This window comes from Orcinus orca, chromosome 16, assembly GCF_937001465.1.
Source record: "Orcinus orca chromosome 16, mOrcOrc1.1, whole genome shotgun sequence".
NCBI lineage: Eukaryota > Metazoa > Chordata > Mammalia > Artiodactyla > Delphinidae > Orcinus > Orcinus orca.
In genome coordinates, this window is record NC_064574.1 from 4,123,796 (window position 1) to 4,144,444 (window position 20,649).

Sequence of the window (20,649 nt, forward strand, 5' to 3'; positions counted from 1 at the left end):
AAAGGGAACCAGGTGCCCGGAAAAGGATGGACAGACGGGCCAAGAGCCAGGTGTTCACGCAGGATCTGGGTACTGAGCGTGTGGGTGTTCCCTGCACAGTTCTTTCAAATTTTCTGTATGTTCAAAATGTTTTACAATACAATATCGGTGACAAAAGTCACTGGAGTGAATTTGACTCCAGCGGTTAAAAAAAAAAAAAATCCAAGTTATTACTAAGTGTAGTTTTACTCCAATGTTAATATCATGTATCTAGTTGTAGCCCCATATGTAACACACGTGCGGGGGAACACATCTAATGTGTGAGATTTCATGACAGAATAAAATAATTCATCACTTGTATTTCCTGACTTATTTTCAGTGACTCACAAATGTTTGTCTCCTATATGGGTGCTTTGTAGTCACATAGGTTGATCAGAAGTGGTCCCTTATGTTTCAGTATTTTGAGTCCGCCACCAAGAGCTGGCCAGAAAATTGCCTTTGAGAGATTTTAATCTCTTGCCCCTATTTGTCCAACTAATCATTGTAGATGAACAATTGGGGGGGGGGAATGCTGCCAAACACAACAGATTGGAGCGTTTTTCGCTTTGTGCAAGTATTCTGATAGTAGCATCACCAAGCTCTTTCTTCAGTTGTTTATGTATGTAAATGTTTTTATGCTTTTTTAGGGAAGAAGAAGGGAGGTAAAGATTTGAGGCTATTTACTTTGTCTCCCCACATAAGCTACCCTGTTGAGGTAAAAATATATGCTTCTTTTTAAAATTAGAATATTTTCAGTTAAACTTGGTAGATCATTCATTATTGCAGAAGACCTGTTAGCAAAGAGCATTTCATTTCAGTATTTAGAAAATTGAACAACATAGGAAAAGGGCCAAGCCTTCCTTTTCTTTCTGTTTCCTTTATTAAGGTGGACATCTCCAGAGAGATGAGTTCAGAGGAAAACCTTGGTGACAGGAAGTGGTGACCCTACCAAACCTGGCCAAAATGTTGAATGAAGAATGTGGAAAAAGTCAGCTGAAGGGAGGGTGAGTTCTCTACACCTGGAGTTTAAAAATAGAAGAGTGTGGATGTAAGAAAAACACACTTAAGGTGGATGTGTTCTGAGAAACCTCCACTCCTTCATACCCACCTGTGGCACAGGTCATCAGAGCCATGAAGCATGCAGGTTAGTGTCCTATTTTCTTTTTTATTGAAGTATAGTTGATGTACAATATTAATAAGTTACAGGTGATTCACAATTTTTAAAGATTATATTCCATTTATAGTTATTATAAAATATTGGCTATATTCCCTACATATATCCTTTTAGCTTATTTCATACATAACAGCTTGTACCTCTGAACCCCCTACCCTATATTACCCCTCTCCCCACTGCTAACCACTTGATTGCTCTCTGTATCTGTGAGTCGGCTTCTTTTTTGTTATAGTCACTAGCCTCCACATGTAAGTGACGTCACGCAGTGTGTGTCTTTCCCTGTCTGACTTATTTCACTTAGCATCATGCCCTCCAGGTCCATCCGTGTTGCTGCAAAGGGCAAAATTCCCTTCTTTTTGATGGCTGAGTAGTGACCTATTCTTGAGGTGAAGAGCCAGCTAAGTGCCTTTAAGCCCTGGAGAAAGTAGACGGGGGTAAGCAAAAGGCTTTGTTAGTGGCCAAAGCATGAGAGGGGACTGGTCCAGCGGGTGAGATGCTGTCAAAGCAGCCACTTCAACCTCGCAGACTTTAAGTGCCATAAAGGCAGTTTTCTCAAACTTTAACCTCCAAAGATGTTGTTAAAACACGGACTCTGATTCTGGAAGCCAGCGTTTCCCTTTACCCTTGTGAGTGCCAACTTAAAAAAAAAAAAAACAGCACAATGTGAGAGTCGTGAGTTAAGTTGTACTGGGGGCAAAATGAGGACTGTAGCCTGGGAGACAGCATCTCAGAGAGCTCTGAGAAATCGCTCCAAAGAGGTTGGGGGGAAGGTCAGTATAGATGTGATTTTGGTGAAGGGGGAGTACATGCAGTCAAACACGTATCTTTTGGCAGAAGGTTTCTGCTAGTCACGAGGAGCAGACGTCACCATGAAGGATTTTAGTGCTTTTCTAGATATGAGGAGATACAAGAAGTGGGCTCTTAAAAATAGCTCCTGGAAATATCTATCTGAAGACCTGTTGTGCTAGTTTTTTTCAGAGTACAGAGTCCCTCATCTCTGCTCTCCACCCTGAGCTCCTTTCAGGGGGTGTCGAAGGTCAGCAGCTGCAGCAACATGTGATTTAACCCTTGTAGAGGTGGATGGCAAGCGCCAATTTGTAGTTGACGTGGGGAAGGAAAAATAATGTTTCCCCTACCCTCTAGCCTCTTGGCTGACATCCCCTGTAATAAGAGACAGATTAACACAAGGAAAACCAACAGAAGTTGAATAACCTGTATGCTCCCTGCATACATGGGAGACACCCAGGAAAAGTGAGGAACTCCCAGACACGGCCCAGCCGCCATAAATACCATCTCCAGCTAAAGACAAAAGATGTTGGATTTGGGAGAGCGAGTGAAAAAGGAAGTTGTCAGGAAAAGCACAGGAAACGGGAGTATAGTTGTTATGCAGGTTTAACTCCTGCCTTAATATAAGAGTGGATAAGACTGATAAGAATTTCTAGATTTAGTTCATCCTCCTCTTCCAGGCACAGAGAGGAAGACACCCTTACAGATGGAGATTTCCCTTAATGTAAATGTCTTTTTACAAAAGGGTAACGTCTCAGTTTTCGAAGCCTCTCCAGTGTCTGCTGTTTCTCAAAAATGATCAGCCTAAAAAAATCCTCACGCCAAAGAGGCATATTTTGTGGCAGCAAGTTCTGCCCCCCTCCACCCTCTTAGGGTATTTTTGGCTGGGCCTGACAGCTACATTGACATGAGACAGATCAACAGGAGAAAAGCACGCCAATTTATTCAACACGAGTCTTCCAGGACCCAGAAGCCTTCATAAAGAATGGAGACCCAGAGAAATGGTGACACTAACTTGCTTTTATATTAGGTTGAACAAAGTGGGCAATTGTCGTCCACGATGTGGACGGCTAGAGGAAGTTAAGAATCATTGAACAATTCAAGTTTGTGTAGAGTTCTCTCGGTCTCAATTTCTCATCCCTGACGATGAAAAACGTTACTTTCCTCCTGGTATAAGGAACACAGCTTTCATAGAGGAATTTAATTTCCTGCTTTTAGGAGAATGCAGAAAGGTAGGAGTGTTTTGTCTTGTACCTGCTGTTTTTCGAGTGCCTCTAACTCAAAATCATCCAAACGCCAGAGCGCCGTGTTTCGGGGTGGTGTGTTCTGAACTCCTTCACCATTAGTGGGTCTGAAGTGGGGCTCACAATACGAGGAGTAAGGCCTAAAATTGTGCTAGCTGAACGGGATCGAAAGTTAAATATGCATCATTAGTTTTCTCTAGAATATCATGCAAGCTGGGACAGTTCTATGTACGACTCTCCCATTTTTAAAGTTCCATATATATTTTCCAGTGTTATCACAGTTAATTCCTTAAATACCAAATTGCTGAGGACAGATATACGATTGGTATTTTTTGAAACAGGGTCTCTCTGAAGATTTTTATAAAAGAATGATTTATGTTCCTTCATGGAGCATTGTTTCTATGCTATAAATAGTGTTTTACGATATCAAAGTCGATGCAGGGAGGCTTTTGGACTGAGGTGGTTTTAACCCCTTCTTCGCCTACCTAAGCAGACCAAACCCTAAGCGGAGTATTTCCTGCAAATGCCTCAAGAGCAGGAAAAACAACCCAGTCACCAGCAGCCAATCAGGCTTTCCCAAATGGCAGGACCACCTAAGCCACAGCCAATCAAGTGATTCCCTTGCCTCTGCATCCTCTCTAAAATTTTCCGCCCTCAGCCCCTGTCTGGGAAGTCAGTAGTGCTCCGAACCTCTAAGGCTTTGCTGCTGCTCAATTTGAATTGATTTTCTGTCGGAACAGCCCAGTCGGGACTCGTTCAGTCGCCCGCCTGGTCCGCCCCCTGCCATCCTGGCCCCTAAAGGAAGGCGACCTTGACACCACCAATCTGCTTTTTGCTGGTATAACTTTCTCGTCCGGCTCCCTTCTGCCTGTCGTTCCATTTTATACAGCCCCGCAGAGCTCCTTTCTAGCTGCTGGACTCGACGCTGCTGATTCGTGAATCACAGAATAAAGTCAGTAAGATTGAAATTTACTCAGTGAACTTGCTTTTTTACACCCCAAAATTATTTTTTTAAACTGCCACTATTTGGTAGACTCAAAAGAGGGCGCCTCATTGTCAGAGTGAGTTTAGAAAGAGGGGCAGGAAACCTTTCAGAATGCTTACGCCAGTAGCTGCCCACAACTGCCATCTCCCAGCCAGGGGGCTTCCTCGAAAAGACACGGGGCTCATTTCTGGATGTGTAAGTTCACGTGCAATAGATTTCTACCGCGTTATGTCAATTTTATTGAATTTTCATCTGCTTCCACCACCTTTGGGGGTCGTAAAAGGAAGAGGGACCCAAGAAAGGTACAGCCAGGGATGCTCCTCAGATGCGTCTAGTACTGCTGCCATGCACGCTGCTCAGTATTAAGAAAGGAATTGGAACAGAATTTCCCCCTCAAGCAGTTTTTTGAACTAATCAGGGAGAGAAATAAGACAAACTCTGAAATAAAACTGCATAAAAGGCAAATGAAAACCATACCAGAAAAATCCAGGCAATATTTTTCTAGTGTTTAATTGATCTCAAGGAAGGAAAAAGTCCAGATTCACAAAAACCTACGTGTATTGTTTTATTATATACAAAACCAAGCATACAATAATTACACAGTAAATAACATGCTGAATATTTTCAGGCCATTTTGAAGGGTGCTCTGTACATGTACATGAATAAGTAATAAGTGCTGCTTCTCTATTACCTTGAAATACGGTACCACCAAGAGTTTTATATTTTTATTTTACTACTCACGTAAATGAGCACAAAGGAAAGAGGAAATAGATAATATTTAAACATGGAAGGTAGAAATTCTTCCTTCTGGAAACTAACCAAATAGGCCTAAGAACCACTACTAATCAATGATATCCTCTCCCCCATCTTTTCTGTCATAGCCACCAATCCCACCCTATTCCAGTTAAGTTACAAACCTGCAGCCAGTTTAGTCATTAAAGATTTGAGAAGTAGTCTCAACCTAAACAATTGTAGCTAATACTGATATATTTTTGTAATTCATTTTTGTACTGTTTTTACAACTTTTTCCCCTGATCCTAAGCTTGAAGCAGTTCTTCTTACATTCTCTAAACGTTGGGTTTTTTTTTTTTTGCTACCATTTATTTTATTTTATTGGATCATTTTAATTGGTTTAAATGCAACATGTATGTAAACAACTCCACAGAAATGAGAGGCACTTCTTAGAAATACAATGACTCGTGTCACAAGATTCAATGGCTTCGATGCGATGAACTGAATGAGCTCCTGACTCAACTCTCCAATGTTGTCTGCTTGAATGGCAAGATCTTTATCTGCCGCGTTTAGTGCATTAAGATGTGTGCATCAGAAATCATAAAATTGTGCTTATCTTCCATAATGAACCTGTATTCATTAGGAGCTCTGATCCAATACAATAATGTTGGTTAAAATAAACTACGAACCCGAGGCAAAAAAGTAAACAAGCCACTTTTTCAGGCTTTTAAAACTGTCTTAACATGTGACATTATAGCTATCCCCCCAAATTAAGCAACCAACTTCAAGTCAAAGAGCTAGGAACAAATGGAACATTCGAGGCGTTACCTCAGCATTTCTCAATCAGCTCAGACATACGCGAGGCCGGGAAAGGTCTCTGAGGGTACCTGCACAGGTGCATTACTGGTAGAGGCGGCAGCTCAGCATAAACCCTGTGGGATTAATATCAGGCATATATATGTGTATATAGATGTGTGTAAATATATGTAATGTGCTTACAGAGATTTATCGACCCGGAATACTTCATAAAGAGCTGCATAAAAATCTAGCAGAGAGGGCTTCCCTGGTGGCGCAGTGGTTGAGAGTCCGCCTGCCAATGCAGGGGACACGGGTTCGTGCCCCGGTCGGGGAGGATCCCACATGCCACGGAGCGGCTGGGCCCGTGAGCCATGGCCGCTGAGCCTGCGCGTCCGGAGCCTGTGCTCCGCAACAAGAGAGGCCACAACAGTGAGAGGCCCGCGTACCGCAAAAAAAAAAAAAAAAAAAGATCTAGCAGAGAAAGACTCATGAATTGGGTCCTATATACACGCCGGCAGTGTATATAGGACTAACCCATCTGTACTCACTGGAGCAGGGCCGTCGAGGGACATGTGGGGTGCCACTCAGGAACCACAGAAAGGAAAAGTAAGACTAGCACTGTTTTCAAAACACTATACTTACACTGAGTACAAAAGTTATAGTATAATTGTGAACCATGGAAGTAATGCCTGCCAGATGTACATTGTTTGTTCATTTATAAAAATGCATAAGATTTTATTGTAAGCAGTGCTTTCTCCAGTAGGGTGGTGTGAGAGAGAATACAAGAGGGACTCTGTAAAAAAAGTCTTAGAAGAAAAAAAATTACCGTAAAAATTTTTGTTGTTTAATACAATTAAAATCAGATTTTAAAAGGGCATCTTAATATTCAACTTCGGCCTATTATTTTAATTATTTATAAATGCATCTTGTCTTTATGTTAACTTAAACAGTGCCTTGGATGACACTGAGTTACTGGGTGAAAAGTCTGCGAGTTAGTAAATATTTTCAGATGAAAAGTGCCGAGTTTTTCATTTGTCCCAAAGGTGAGAAAACAGAAACAAATATATATGTAAAAAAACAAATAGAATAATCGTTTGAAGGGATAAAATCAGCTACAGTCATTAAAACATACTGTACATCAAGAAGTAGTCAAGCAAAGGTTCTACGGATATTCACCATAATATCAAGAGAAATCTCTCAGCACAACCATAGGGACAAGTAGATGTGACTTAACAGCAGTTAAATAAGAAGCATTTAGGGGAGTCAGGAAGCCACAGGGCCAGGTGAGGAGGTTAAGACATTCAGTAACTTTATCCATGGTCCGCCCTCCCACTCCCTGCTCCCAGCAAGATTATAAAGTCCTGCTCTTGCAAATGAAGACAGATCATCATTCTCATGATTTTTCCCACGGCACCTCTTCAGAGAAGCCACACACGCCGGGGATTCTGGTGCCAACTGTTTCATTCTTCCTCCCATCACGTGCTAACAACTGTGCTTAGACCTGCCGACATCCACTGGGATGAAGCCTGCACGCTATTTTAAGTTCAGCTTAGAGAATACAGAAATGGACTTCGCCACCACCTCTAAATTGAAAAGGCCTTTTTTTTTTTTTTTTTTGCGGTACGCAGGCCTCTCACTGCTGTGGTGTGGCCTCTCCCGTTGAGGAGCACAGGCTCCGGACGCACAGGCTCAGCGGCCATGGCTCACGGGCCCAGCCGCTCCACGGCATGTGGGATCTTCCCGGACCGGAGCACGAACCCGCGTCCCCTGCATCGGCAGGCGGACTCTCAACCACTGCGCCACCAGGGAAGCCCGGCCTTGTTTTTTTTAAACCCATATCAGGGAAAGTGTTTGAAAGCACTAGATTCCACTGTCTGGAAGGAGCAGGCAGCTTAGTGATAAATGACTTTACTCATAATAGCTGCTCCGTAACTCGAGGAAGAGCCGAAGCTTCCCCAGGAGTGAGATGCCCGGACCTTATGCTTGAATAGTTTAGGATGAGGATGCAGAGAGCCCTATTTCAGACCTTCAGGATTCTACACCGGTTGAAGCAGGACGCACTAGTTTACCTGCACTGTACGTGGCCTGGCTGAGGTTTCAGAAGTTTAGTCCACTCTTCCCTTGGAGAGCTGTCGTTTTATTTCTTTATACGGCACAGACCTTGGTTAATTTTTATCTGAAGGGCTCTCATTTGCCTAAGACTGTCAACGCAAAATATGGTTACTGAAAGACACCCTTCTTTGGAAACCACCCTGTTGTGGCTTGGGTGGGCGTGGCGTGGACTAAAGAACTGGTCAACCTCTTCAGTGTCAGTAATCCCAAAGTCTCTTAAAATTCACAGTATTGTAACTTTTGGAAGAGCTCTAATATTGAGGCACCTGCAGGTCCTTGCAATTCATCGTCTCAGTTATGATTTGAATTTGTGTGTGTTTTGTTTTACTCCATTTGTTTTGAGCTTTTTCTCGCTGGATACAGTGGCTCGAGCACAATTATTTGCATTTCCCTTTTGCTTAAGACTTGCATGTGCTGGCGCTCTGGAGGCCTTGTAGGTGTCCGTGGAGTCCCCGATCACCGCTGGCTGCCTGGGAAGGCGAAGGTTCACGCTACTCTTGATCTTAGGGTCACCGCTGTCCCCACAGGACAGATCCCAGTGCTGCAGCTTGGAGCTCTTGTTGGATTTCTTTTTCTTCTCCTCTGTCTGCACGTCCAGGGTTTGCTTCTGAGAACACAGTCTGCTGCTATTCAGCACATCGAGGGGTTTGGTGGAAGCCTCACACGTGTAATAGGATGGATGGACTTCTTCGCGGTGCACGTCTTTCTTTCGTGAAGGGCCTGACTTCGGAGGCCCTTCCTGCTGAGGCCTGGACAGAGCGTTGGCAATCAGCTTGCTCCTCCCGGGGCTTTTCAGAGCCCCCGAGGTCCCAGGGGCAGTGGGAGGCCTCGCCTTGGCCCCCTTTCCTTTCTCGCACTGGACAGTCTGGATCTGCAGCCACTCGAGCTGGACAAGCCTGTCGATGTACCTCCCCAGCAGCCCCCCGGTTCTGGGCACGGCCTCTGTCCTGCGCTCAGAGTGCAAGAGCACAGCCATGTCCCGCAGGTCCCAGGAGTTACACGGGGCCGGGAGGAAGTCAGGGTAGGAGTATTCGGGCTGTTGGGTGGGACCCTGCCCTGGGTGCAGATCGAAGTGAGCCGCATCGATCTCTTCGGCCCGAAGATGAAGATCTGGAGGCGTGAGGGGAGAAGGGGGGACGGGGATTCTTTCTGAATCAGAGAGGTCACTGGCACTGTCCTCCTCAGCATCTTCTTTGATAATTTTCATCGTCTGAAAGTCCAGAAACAACTTGTTCCCTGAGGACCCCCGACACCTGTAGCCAAGGGGACTCCTTTTGGGGTTTCCTTCCGGGGAAATGCTTTCCTTCAGTTTATCCTCAGTTGGTTGGGGGACACATCCTCCGAGACTGCTTTTCGGCTGGGACGAGAGATGGGGGACTTGGGATTTACTCTGCCTTTTTCTTGAATTCTTTGGACGCTGTACTTTATTCCAAGAGGGGCCTGCATTCATATTGCTGCGAGAAATAAACCTGCAATTCTTAGTCCATCTGACAAAAACTGGCCAGCCGATGATTGAACAACGGAACCAAAAGAACCCCCTGGTGGTAGATTTCAGCTATCGCGAGGCATTAGAAAATGTGAGGCCTTTAAACTCACAGAAGAAGTTACAGGACAATTTTCCACTTCACACTCTACTTAGGAAACATCATAGAGCAGGTGCCAGAGTCCATGCATGGATTCTGTTTTACATCAAACATTAGCTTTTAAGAAAAACACTAACATTTCATAAAGTGCTTATATTATCATTTTAAACATTAGTAACATCTCTCATAGGACTCTGTCCTGTTAATGATGAGCAGTGTTTAATAACACGAACAAGTAAAATCCACAGCTTTCTTTCATATACATATTTTCAATTAAATGTAAACAGGATGTAAAATGCAAGTTTTACAGAACTTAATCACTGATTGGTGGTAATTCTGAGCTGACAAAAATCTTAAGGAAAAGTGTAGCATGTACAACCTACACCTTAAACCAAAAGCTTATCAAAGTGTTTTCAAATAGAAAACACACTCAGAAAAACTGTTTAGAGGAATAGGAATAAAATCATACCTTTTAACACAATATGAATTTAAAAAATAGGTTTAATGCAATCCTTCAAATGGTGGGGAAGTAGACGTTGTGAATACCATGTGCATTACCAGCATGGCAACTGATCCTGCCTCTAATTTATTCTGAGACAGGGTCTCATATCAGAGTTGAAAATATTTTCTTTTTGACTTATTTACCAAGAACGTAGCATTTTGCCAAGATGAATAATACTTCTCAGCAATATCAGTCTGGTGGGCTTAAAAGAATTGGGTGGTAGGGCTTTCCTGGTGGCGCAGTGGTTGAGAGTCCGCCTGCCGATGCAGGGGACGCGGGTTCGTGCCCCGGTCCGGGAAGATCCCACATGCCGCGGAGCGGCTGGGCCTGTGAGCCATGGCCGCTGAGCCTGTGCGTCCGGAGCCTGTGCCACAGCAGTGAGAGGCCCGCGTACCGCAAAAAAAAAAAAAAAAAAAAAAGAATTGGGTGGTAAACATGCTTTGTGGAAACCTCAGAGGTTCATCTGTCTGGTTTACATTCGTCTGTGTTTCCACCACACTAAGCAATTACTTGAAAATGTGTCACTTCTTAACAAATAAACACGTTGGAGGTTAAATCATTGCCAGTAGCATAACACGTGCTCAATAAATGTTGACGAAATGGATAAAGGAATTGCCATTATTTAGAACTCATAGCCAATATTGTTAAAACTTTCATTTACCTCTAGCTGTCTGTGTGCATCCATAAACGTTAACAGTATCCTTTTTATATAAAAGGAAACTAACATAGACAGATGATTAAGGGATTTACCCAAAATTGTGGATTCTGCTAACAGTGCAAGAATTATGACCTCTGGAATTTTTACCAACTAGTAATGTTTAAAATCATTTCTGCCAGACAAGAAATATATATTTCCTATCAACAGACATATTTTTTCCCAACCACACATATCAATCTGGAGAACTGAGATAACGTGCCTTTTGCAAGATAAAGCAATTACATGAAAAACGATTTACCTGCTTTTCTGATAAGATTTATTCACCCTATTCCCTTTCTTGAAAAAGTCACACGGCTGATCATCATCTAGGGTTTGATGGACTGTCTAAAAAACAGACACGTAGTTAATAAATACCCTGAACACACACACACACACACACACACACACACACACACACACACACAAGAAACAAACAGGAAAAGAAACCCAACAAATCTAAATAAGATTTTACTTCAAAGTTTACATCACCTTTGCTGTAGCGCTCGAAATATTCTTGCTTAGTTTGTTGGGAGATGATGGCAGCAGGGGAAGTAACTTCTTTATTCCTCTTATATTTGGAAAGGACTCCTTACCACCGGAACTAGAAGCAACAGAAGTGTCGGTAAGTACTGACTGCAAACGGTCCTATCACCAGTATTGTTGGTTTTCACTTGTTTGTTCTTAAATATTCAAATTGTATAGAAAAACTGGTGGAAGGATATTGCCTTCTATTTACGGTTTAATCTTGTTTGTTTTTCACAGTGGATATTAGATACAAGATCACACTACTACAAATGGATTCCCTCTCTCTCTCTCCCCATACCCACACATACCCACACACAAAATCCCCTTGGAAATAACATGCTGTGGAAATCTGTGGGGCTAATTAAGGTCGGGTGTTGCTCCGAAGTTCCCATGTCCATTCATTCATTCATTCGTTCGTTCTTTCAACAAACACAGGAGTGCCTAGAAAACGGCAGGATTACACACATGCCCTGCTCTTGTGGAGCTTAAACTCTGCTGTGGAGGCTCTCTTTCAAGTCTCCTGCCTTCACTATCACATCAATCCACGAAAAAGTCATATCAGTATCTTCATACACATCACACGATGTTATCTCTTTGTGACATTCTGTTGATTTGTACCACCCAAGGTTGCTTTTCGCCTCTTATTTTGAGTGGGCTACTAAAAGTGCCCCATTTGAACGTGAATACGTATTTCTTTCTTCCATAATATCCCTTGCCTCTGAAAAATGGAAGAGGTGGGATTATAGAAGATTTTTATTTCCTTCCTAAAACTTTGCTGTGTTATTTTTCAAAAGAAGCACGTGTGCCATTTTGGTCAGTGTACATACGATGGGAATAAAAAACACATGCGGGCCCTCACAATGAATGAATTATACCATAATCAACGGCTTGATTCGTTTTGGGCGTAGAAAACGTTCTTTACCAACCCTCCTCCAATTAGCCTGGTGCACGCCCATCTTCTCGCCTTCACCTGGCAAGCTTTACACCCTAGGCTGTGCCGTTTTCTGCACCAAATTAGAGACAGATGACAGCCTGCAGGGTCCCTAAGGACGCAGAAAACAAGCTCCGGTTTCCCTGACGGTTCCGGCTCCCATCGGAACAAAGCTGAAAGTCTGAGATTCTGGCTCCAGAAACGCGTCCCAAGCGCCAGAGGCTGCTTGCTTAAAGGCAACCGCATATGTCACCCAGGGTATGAACTGTTACTCCCACATCTTCCTCTCCGGCGCGGCGCCACGAGACAGCCGCAGCCGCAGCCACGCCGCCTGCTCCCCACCCCCGGGGACGGTCCCGGGCGGCAAAGCATTGTGGGTGCCGTGGGGACAGGACGCTTCTCCTCTACGCAGTGAGGCTCCCTCGGTCTGGCCTAGGGTACATGCTGCAGTGCAAACGTCCAAAGAGCTGGCTAGCCTCGAGGCTTAAAATCAGCCTGGGGACGAGCTCCTGGAAAGGCCGGGTTTTGCACGCCTCCCCCGCCCCCATTAACCCAGAAATCCGAGGACCAGCAGCATGCACGTTCCTGGTCCTCCGTTTGTGCAGACGCGGAACTATGATCGATCGGCGGGCGGGCCAGGCAGACGCGGACAGAGATTGATCAGACCTGTTTCGCGATCGCCGAGGACACTTGACGCGGCCGCCGGCCTTCCTTCCCGGGCCCGGGCGGGAGGCCGGACTGCGGCGCGCTGCTGCAAGCGCGGCGGCGGCGCTCGGGCTGCGGGAGTCAGCGCGCGGCCGCGTCACGAGGGGCGGGGCGGAGGCTCGCCGGGAAGTTGCACCGACAAGTTGCAGCCGTGTAAGTAACGCCAGGGCCCCGGGGGTGGGAGCGGCCGCTGGGCGGACACCGCCTTCCCCCAGGCACCCGGGAGGAAGCAGAAGGCCGGCGCCACCCCGCGCTCCGCGGTGGCCCCGAAAAGCTTCCACGAGAGCAAGCACTCATCGATTGAAGTCAGCTTTTTTTTTTTTTTTTTTTTGCTGCCCAAAGCGAAAAACCCGGGCGAGGACTCGAGGGGCGAAGTGGCTGTCGAGGGGAGGGCGCAGCCGGCCCACTGGATCCCCTGCAGTCAGAGGTTCCGGCGGACCCTCCCCAGGGGCAGCTGAGCACGGCCGGGGACACCGAGGGAGCGGACGCGGGGTCGGGAGGCCGCCCCTCGGTTCCACCTCCCCATCGCTCGACGGCCGGCCGGGCCATGTTCAGAGACCCAGGCTCCGCGGTCCTCCCCGCCGCCGCCGGTTTCCGGAAGCCCGCCCCGCGGAGCCTCAGCTGCCTCTCGGACCTGGACGGCGGCGCGGCCCGGGAGTCGCGGCCCTGCAGGCCCTCCGGGAGCCCGGGCAGCGCGCCGCCGCCGCCGCCCGCGCCGTCCGGCTGCGACCCCTGCCTGCGGCCCATTATCCTAAGGCGGGCGCGCTCGCTGCCCAGCTTGCCTGAGCGCCGCCGTAAGGGCGCAGGCGCGCAGGGCGCTGCGTGCCGGCCGGGCTGCAGCCGGCAGCACCGCGTGCGCTTCGCCGACGCTCTGGGCCTGGAGCTGGCGCAGGTCAAGGTGTTCAACGCGGGCGACGACCCGTCCGTGCCGCTGCACGTGTTGTCGCGGCTCGCCATCAACTCGGACCTGTGCTGCAGCAGCCAGGACCTGGAGTTCACCCTGCAGTGCCTGGTGCCTGACTTCCCGCCGCCCGTCGAGACCCCTGACTTCGGCGAGCGCCTGGGGCGGCAGCTCGTGTGTCTGGAGCGCGTCACCTGCTCAGACCTGGGCGTCAGCGGTACGGCGCGCGTGCGCAACCTGGCCTTCGAGAAGCAGGTGGTGGTGCGCTACACGTTCTCCGACTGGCGCAGCGTGCACGAGGCTGTGGCACGGTGGCGCGGGCCGGCGGGCACTGAGGGCGCCGAGGACGTCTTCACCTTCGGCTTCCCGGTGCCGCCCTTCCTGCTGGAGCTCGGCTCCCGCGTGCACTTCGCGCTGCGCTACTGTGTGGCCGGCGCCGAGTACTGGGACAACAACGACGGCCGCGACTACAGCCTCACGTGCCGCAACCACGCGCTGCACATGCCGCGCGGGGAGTGCGAGGAGAGCTGGATTCACTTCATCTGAGACTCCGCGCGCAGGCCGCACCCGCGCTCACTTCCTGGCTGGGCTGTCGCATCTGGGCAGTGGCCCTTTCTCACACCCCATCTCCTAACCGAGGTCGTTTGACCTCACTTCCTACTGTAAGGTGTGCTGGCATGGCCCGTCCTGTCTTCTACTTGCATCGTCTGTGTCACTTGGTCTAAAAAGTAAGCTCAGGTGCCAGAAGGCCGAGCTGTGTCCTATGCTGGGGCAGGGTGCTGGGTGGGTAGACTCATGGGTGCGTTGGCCCCTCTGAAGAAGGCCCAGGCAGGTGGTTTTGGAAAGGCCTGCATCCTCCCGCTGGGAAAGCCTGTGGCTTTTGCGTGTGTCCTGATTGGGTCTCTGTGAATATAGCTGTTATTTGTCATCATTGTGACATTGGGACTTTTTACCCTTGGTGGATGCCTTCTTCGGAACATTCTGGATTTAATAAGCTAAAAAAGAAAAAAAGTCATTTTGTGTGTTTGTGCCCATTGTAAACAATGTACAGTGTGACCCCCATTGTGGTCCCTTGTGGCATTCCTGCCCTGGGACAAGAAAAACCTGTGATCACATTTGCTTGCCAATGTCTGTAGGCTTCTAACAGCCGGGAAACTATTAATAGGCAAGAAATTTATGCCTCATCTGGTCATCTTACAACCATTCCTGGGAGTTCAGGCTGCCCGGTTAGGCTGTGTGTCTCCTGCATCAGCAATTGCGAAGGAAGAAAATGCTTAAAACTTTTAACTAGCAAAAGAGCCAGCCCTTTCTGCAGTCTCCTTTCGCACGTCATGTATTATTCTTGTACATGTTTGATAATTATGTATCTGCACTTTATCAGGCCATTCTGTTTAGATTTGAACTACCTAAATATTTTTAAAAATTCTGCCTTAAGTTATTTCAGTTTTCAGGCAACTCTATGGAATTTCAGGCAACGATGCCCTTTGCGATGACCTTTTTGATGAATTAAGGTGACTCTATGTCTTCTTGAGCGTCAAAGGTTCCAGCAGTCATCTTTCAGAAATCACGTTACCAAGTGGAACTAGCAGGTATTTTCAGCAACAGCCAGACTGGAGGAAAAACAATACACAAATATTTATACTTTTTAAGTGTTTTAAACTGTATTTATATATGCCTGGTTTTATCAGCTACCTGCCAACTTTGTTCTTTGCGCCTTCAGATAGAAAAGTTTATAACCTCATCTGGACTTGTTTCCCAATTTTAAAATGTTAAATGCTGTTGTTTTTTTTTTTAAATCTCTAACCAAGAAGTCAAGGCCATTGTCCCCTGCAGACTGCCACAAGAACTTAAAACCTCAGTGAGGGGCTGGTGATTGTTTTTGGTGCTGAGTGTTGGTCTGATGGCAGGTGCTAGCACTGAGGTGTGAAAACCCAGCTAAGATGGACACGGTCTCCAACTTAGGAAGCTTGTTTCTGAGACAGCTGAAACCAGTGTAATCAATTTTGTGATAGCTGTCACCAATGCTCTGACGCTAAATTTTTGAATGTTTGTTGCCATTTGTCAAATAAGTATGTAAAGGACACATTTTGCCTTTTAACCAATTTCTTTTTTATAATTGCAACTGTGTAGTTTTTAAAATTCCATCAATAGGGGTGGCTTTCTTTGGTACCTTCTGATCTAAGAATATGGAACTTTGATTTAAAATATTGTGACTAAATTGAACAATCGTTGGCTGTTAGCACTGTGTACGCCATTGACACGCAAGAGGGAGAGAAGCCTGGTTGCATTTCCTGCTATTTGACAAACTGTCCAGTTAGTTCAGCAAGCCTGTGAGGGCCTGGGTCCCAGCCCAGCGTGCAAGGCAGTTGTCCACAGCATTCAGGTATGAGCTAGAGCTGGCAAATGTATTGCTATGTAAAGGCATGTAGAGAATCTTATAATCCATATGAAGGTCACTTACCAAAAAGGTTCTGGTCACGGAATATGAAGTAAATGTTATATCTTTAATATTAAGAGAATCTCCATGTGCCTTTGAAAAAAGATCAACGTTTAAAAAATTTTAAAGCTTAAATATACCTGTCTAGTCAATAAAGCAGCTTTGGAACAGCTTCAGGAGATTTTCAGGCCTGAACACACAGTTATGTGGCCTAGACGTTCAAATTTTGTTGTGGATTGTGCAATTCTTGGGTTGTCTTCCCAAACATATTTTAATACCTGCCATTTAAGGTGTCTTCACCTAAGCCTAAATATTAAAGTATATGTGCACAAGTGGTTAGTTGAAGTGTGTTTTTCTTGTGGTCTAATTACTGTGAAACAAGGCTTTAGAAGCATGCTGATTGTCATTTCACACGTAAGTCTCATCCTTCCTAAAAGGCTGTCACAGTTAGGATCTTGGCTAGATAAGTAAATAAATGCATCGTATGATGGTACCTCAACTTCAGTAGCACAGTTGTGTATGTCTTTGAGAAACCGAAATACACCCTTTTATGCCATGTCAGTATTACATGTGAAGAAAGCTCTAGTGGGACATAAGGGATGGGACAGTTACTGTACTTCCTTAGTGCTTACTGAAGCCTGTATATGGAATAACTAGTGTGTACCTGCCTTCCCCCCCCAGCACCCCAATCGTGACTCTCACTCAATTACAAAGCTTTGAACACAGGGCAAGGAAACTAACACTTATTGTGTCCTCTCTTATTTGCTTGCCTAAAATGTTAGATGCTGTATGTATTTGATTTCATTTAATTCTGAAAATTGCAGTACCTGCTAGATAATTTACCCATTTTCTCAGCTGAAATGAATGAAGCTCGGGGAGGTTTAAGGAGCTCACCTAGAGCCCTACAGCTGGTAAGTAGCAAAGCTAGCATTCGAACCCACGCCAAAGCCCAATCTCTCTCTGCCATGTGATGAGATGTACCCAGTAAGAGCTTGTTACATTTAATTGAAAGCCCATTCGGATTGAGTGATAAGATTTTCCATCTGACATCATAATCTAAAAACCTATTTAAAAACAATTCAAATAAGGTTGAATTGTATAATAATTAATAATGAAAAGGGCTCTGACATTTTTCTTCTCTCTACTAAAAAGTGGCAAGGTGAGAAATCACTAACTTTTAATTTTTTGTGCTTGTCTGCTGTAATTATTTGAGTTGCTTGCACAGTTTACACCACAAGCATCCATTGCTTTTATCATTTAAACTGATACTTTAAATTGAAACATTCTAAAAAGCCTGGGAATACACTGTTGATGAGTCCCCTCAGTGCCAAGCCTAGATGGCCTCAGCGCTCTGTGCCCCAGGGGTCTGGGGTTCAGGCTAACGAGAGGGCAAGCACTCGCAGCCCCTGCTTCTAGGAAACCCTGGCAGGGGCGGGGCAGGGCGGGGCCGGGCGGGGCCGGGACGTAAGGCGGGGCGGGGTGGAGCGCGGCTGTCAGCGGGGACAGGCCCGGAGTGGTTACGCTGCCCTCTGCTGGCCCGCAGCGTGCGCCTGTCTCAGGGCACTCTGACCATCGTGTCCCCGCGGGTTCGCCGAGTGCCCCCGTGTCACTGCGGCCCCTTCCAGCCTCCGCGGGTGGCTGTCGGGAGCCCTGGAGTCTTCTTGAGCCGCCGGCGCTTCCGGCCCTCCAGGTTCAAGTCCTGCAGGCAGAGGAGGGACACTGTCGCCTTCTCTCGCGGCGCGTCCCTGCGGGGAGAGCTTCGCGGCGCGGCCGCCGGCCGACCGGGGTCAGGGGTCGGTGTCGGGGCGCGGCCGGCCCACTTACCTGAGGCCCTGAGCCTTGCCCACCTCGGCGGCCCTGGTTCCGGCCTCGGGCGGCACTTGCGCCGGCGTGAGGGGCGGGGCCTGTCAGGCCGGCGGCGCTGATTGGACGCGGCGCCGACCGCACGCGACGCCGACCGCACGCGACGCCGATTGGACTGGCACTTCCCGCCTTCCCTCGGCTGCGTGAGGCGCGGCGGCGTTCGCTTAAGGGAGACGCGAAGCTGGGCGGCAGCGGCAGCGGAGGCCTACTCCAGCCGGCAGGTTGAGCTGGGCGCCGGAGAGGACTTCCCTGACGGCGGGGTGCGCGAGTGGAGCTGCGGCGTCGGCTGGGCCTCAGGGGCCGGGCGGGCCAGCGAGCGAGAGAGCGGCCTCCGGACGGTTGAGGCAAGCCGTTGAGGAAACGGCCGGGGCGGCTGCGCCGCCGGGGCTGAGGGGGGCCGACTCCGGGGCGTCCGATGGGCGGTGCGGGCCTCGCGCCGACGGGTCGCGGGGCGTGCGGTCGTGAGGGGCCTGCGGCGGGTGTCCAGGGCCCGGGTGGGGTTGGGGGGGATCGGGGGGAGCGCGTATCCGCTGGTCGGGGGATGACCAAGGACGCGAGCAGTGGCCGGAATCACGAAATTGAGGGCGACGCGGGTGGAGACGCGGCGGGCCGGGGCTTCCGGAGCGGGCGCGGAACCCGCAGCTTAGCGTCGTAAACGATGTAACAGAGCCCAGGTGTGTGTGGGGGGCGGGGAGGGGTTAGCAGCTGGCCTCGCAGTGGCCCGTGCTCTCTGCTCTCGGGAGAGCCAAGTGCGCACACGTGTTTCCCCTCTCGCCACCGCCCTTCCTCCCCGGCCCCTGTCCCGCAGCCTTTTGCCGCGAGTGCGTTCTCCATGGTCCCCTTTTCCGGGGGGAGCCACATGTCCTGATGTCCCCGGTCGCAGAAGGAGGATGAAACGGGTCTGTGCGCTGGGTGTCGTGAAGTAGCTTGTGGTAACTGTTTAGTGGTGACAGGAGAAGGTGGTGGTTCCTCCCCGGCTCGCGGGCAGCTTCCGGCGTCACAGTCCCAACTGTTGCACGTTTGCTCTGGTGGCGCAGAGGGCTTTGCTGCATTCGTTGATTCAGCTTTGGGGAAAGAATGTATGCCTGTGTCAAGCTGTTGGGTGTTTTTTAAACCTTCCTCCTGCCATCCGCCTGCGCATGCACATTCATCTTGTCCCAAGGTCTGTGTTGCCTGTAAGGAAACCAGAGCGCCAAGCCCGCTTAGTTGACCCCACCCCCCGCCCCCCAGACTCCTCTTGAAAAAGTATAATTCTGTGCTGGGTCTCTCAGGTCGTTCTGTTGTTCCTTGTGCTCGGGCATAGCGCTTCATAAAGGTATTTTTAATTGTTTACTCAGGGCGGTGGAAAGATGAGTGTGTTGCTTACGTTTCCCTCAGGACTTAGCCTTCCCTCTCAGTCGCAGATGTTTGTCTTGTATCATGGATGGTACCCAGTTTGGGGCTCTGTTAGAGCCAGTATGCATTCAGCCTTGGAAGGGAGGGAGGAGTCGCTGGATTGTTTAGTTCAGTTTTTCTTACTTAAAAAATAACTCTGCCTGGGTAGACATTAATTTTCCTTCCCCTTGACGGAATTCTTGCACAAAAGTAGACTAGGAACTAAGCCATCTTGTGAGCCTTGTGGCCTCTTGGCCGTAAGTAATTCCTCTGCACTGTATGTCATATCTCAGAGTAACCTTGTAAATGACATGGCAAATTCACACTCAGGTTGCTGTAGCTGTGATGCAGCGAAGCATTCCGCCATAGGCAGGCGTGCCCCAACAGTTGCTGACCCTAGGGAAAGAGTACAAACAGAGGCCCCTGAAATATTTTAAGTGCTTAAACTTTTCAGTCGAGTTTTCAAGTGGTGCAATAAAGTCTTCAGTTTCACACATACCTTCATCGTAATGAAATAGAAAAGTTTGTGTGAAGCTATTATTTTTATGACCGAGTGTTGGCAAAATATCAAAGATAATTGAACGCATTTATTATGGATATTTGATGATGGACTGCCGAATTTTGGATAAGTAATAATGACCTATATAATTCGTAAATTAGTACACATTTCATAAACTTCTTTTCATTTTAGCAAAATCAGTATAGTCAAGATTTTTACTTATTTTCTGTTGTATTGATAGTATGATTTAAGGATTAAAACAACATGTAATTTTGTTCAAAATGTACTAATTTGAGTAGTTTTACCAGAAACGTGAAATAAGTGTAAAAAATTAAAAGGTATTGTTTCTTTAATATTTTCTGAAATACTAAATTCTTCTTAAAATTAAGGTAGATACAAATTACTAACGAACATTAATCTAAATAAAATCGTTCTGATAACACTGAAATTATTTTTGAATAAATCTTATTATATATTTTTATAAAATAAACTTAGTCATTATTCTAGTGTTCGCTTGCCATCTAACTGTAAATATGTCATGTTCATGCGGTTGTCTAGATTTACATATATACAAATTAAAGAATAATAGCAATTGCTTAGAACTACAGAATGTTTCTCAGTCACCATGTGCAATTGTTGCAAATACTGTGCACTTAGTTGCTAGTACTTCCAGAGCCACAAGTTGGAATACAAAGAGAAGCAAGAAAATGGACGTTTGGCACTATTAGGAAGCAGTTTTTCATTAGGCAAGAATCAACTGTAGTTTTGCTCTGCCAGAGGAAG

The 20,649-nt window shown here is 47.2% G+C and overlaps 2 protein-coding genes across 2 annotated transcripts; one reads left to right on the forward strand and one right to left on the reverse strand.

The window, feature by feature from the left end:
• Positions 1-7,728: 7,728 nt before the first annotated feature.
• On the reverse strand, positions 7,729-12,333 carry FAM217B (family with sequence similarity 217 member B). The gene is made up of 4 exons (XM_004282393.4): positions 12,083-12,333; positions 11,121-11,232; positions 10,891-10,976; positions 7,729-9,303 (listed from the first exon to the last, which is right to left on the reverse strand). The coding sequence occupies exons 1-4, from the start codon at positions 12,331-12,333 to the stop codon at positions 8,145-8,147; spliced, it is 1,608 nt and encodes a 535-aa protein (XP_004282441.2). The 3' UTR covers positions 7,729-8,144.
• An 801-nt stretch (positions 12,334-13,134) lies between these two features.
• PPP1R3D (protein phosphatase 1 regulatory subunit 3D) lies at positions 13,135-16,469 on the forward strand. The gene has a single exon (XM_004282325.4). It carries the CDS (start codon positions 13,340-13,342, stop codon positions 14,237-14,239), a length of 900 nt encoding a protein of 299 aa, XP_004282373.1. The 5' UTR covers positions 13,135-13,339; the 3' UTR covers positions 14,240-16,469.
• The last annotated feature ends 4,180 nt before the right edge of the window (positions 16,470-20,649 follow it).

Bases quoted from the DNA above. Each gene is read 5' to 3' on its own strand.
- FAM217B (XM_004282393.4), bottom strand. From the start codon at position 12,333: ATGCGGTTGCCTTTAAGCAAGCAGCCTCTGGCGCTTGGGACGCGTTTC. The intron at 11,233-12,082 runs GTTGGTAAAGAA...TGTTGCTTCTAG, and splicing joins ACCAGGCTAATTGGAGGAGG to TTCCGGTGGTAAGGAGTCCT. The intron at 10,977-11,120 runs GTGATGTAAACT...TCTGTTTTTTAG, and splicing joins TTTCGAGCGCTACAGCAAAG to ACAGTCCATCAAACCCTAGA.
- PPP1R3D (XM_004282325.4), top strand. From the start codon at position 13,340: ATGTTCAGAGACCCAGGCTCCGCGGTCCTCCCCGCCGCCGCCGGTTTC.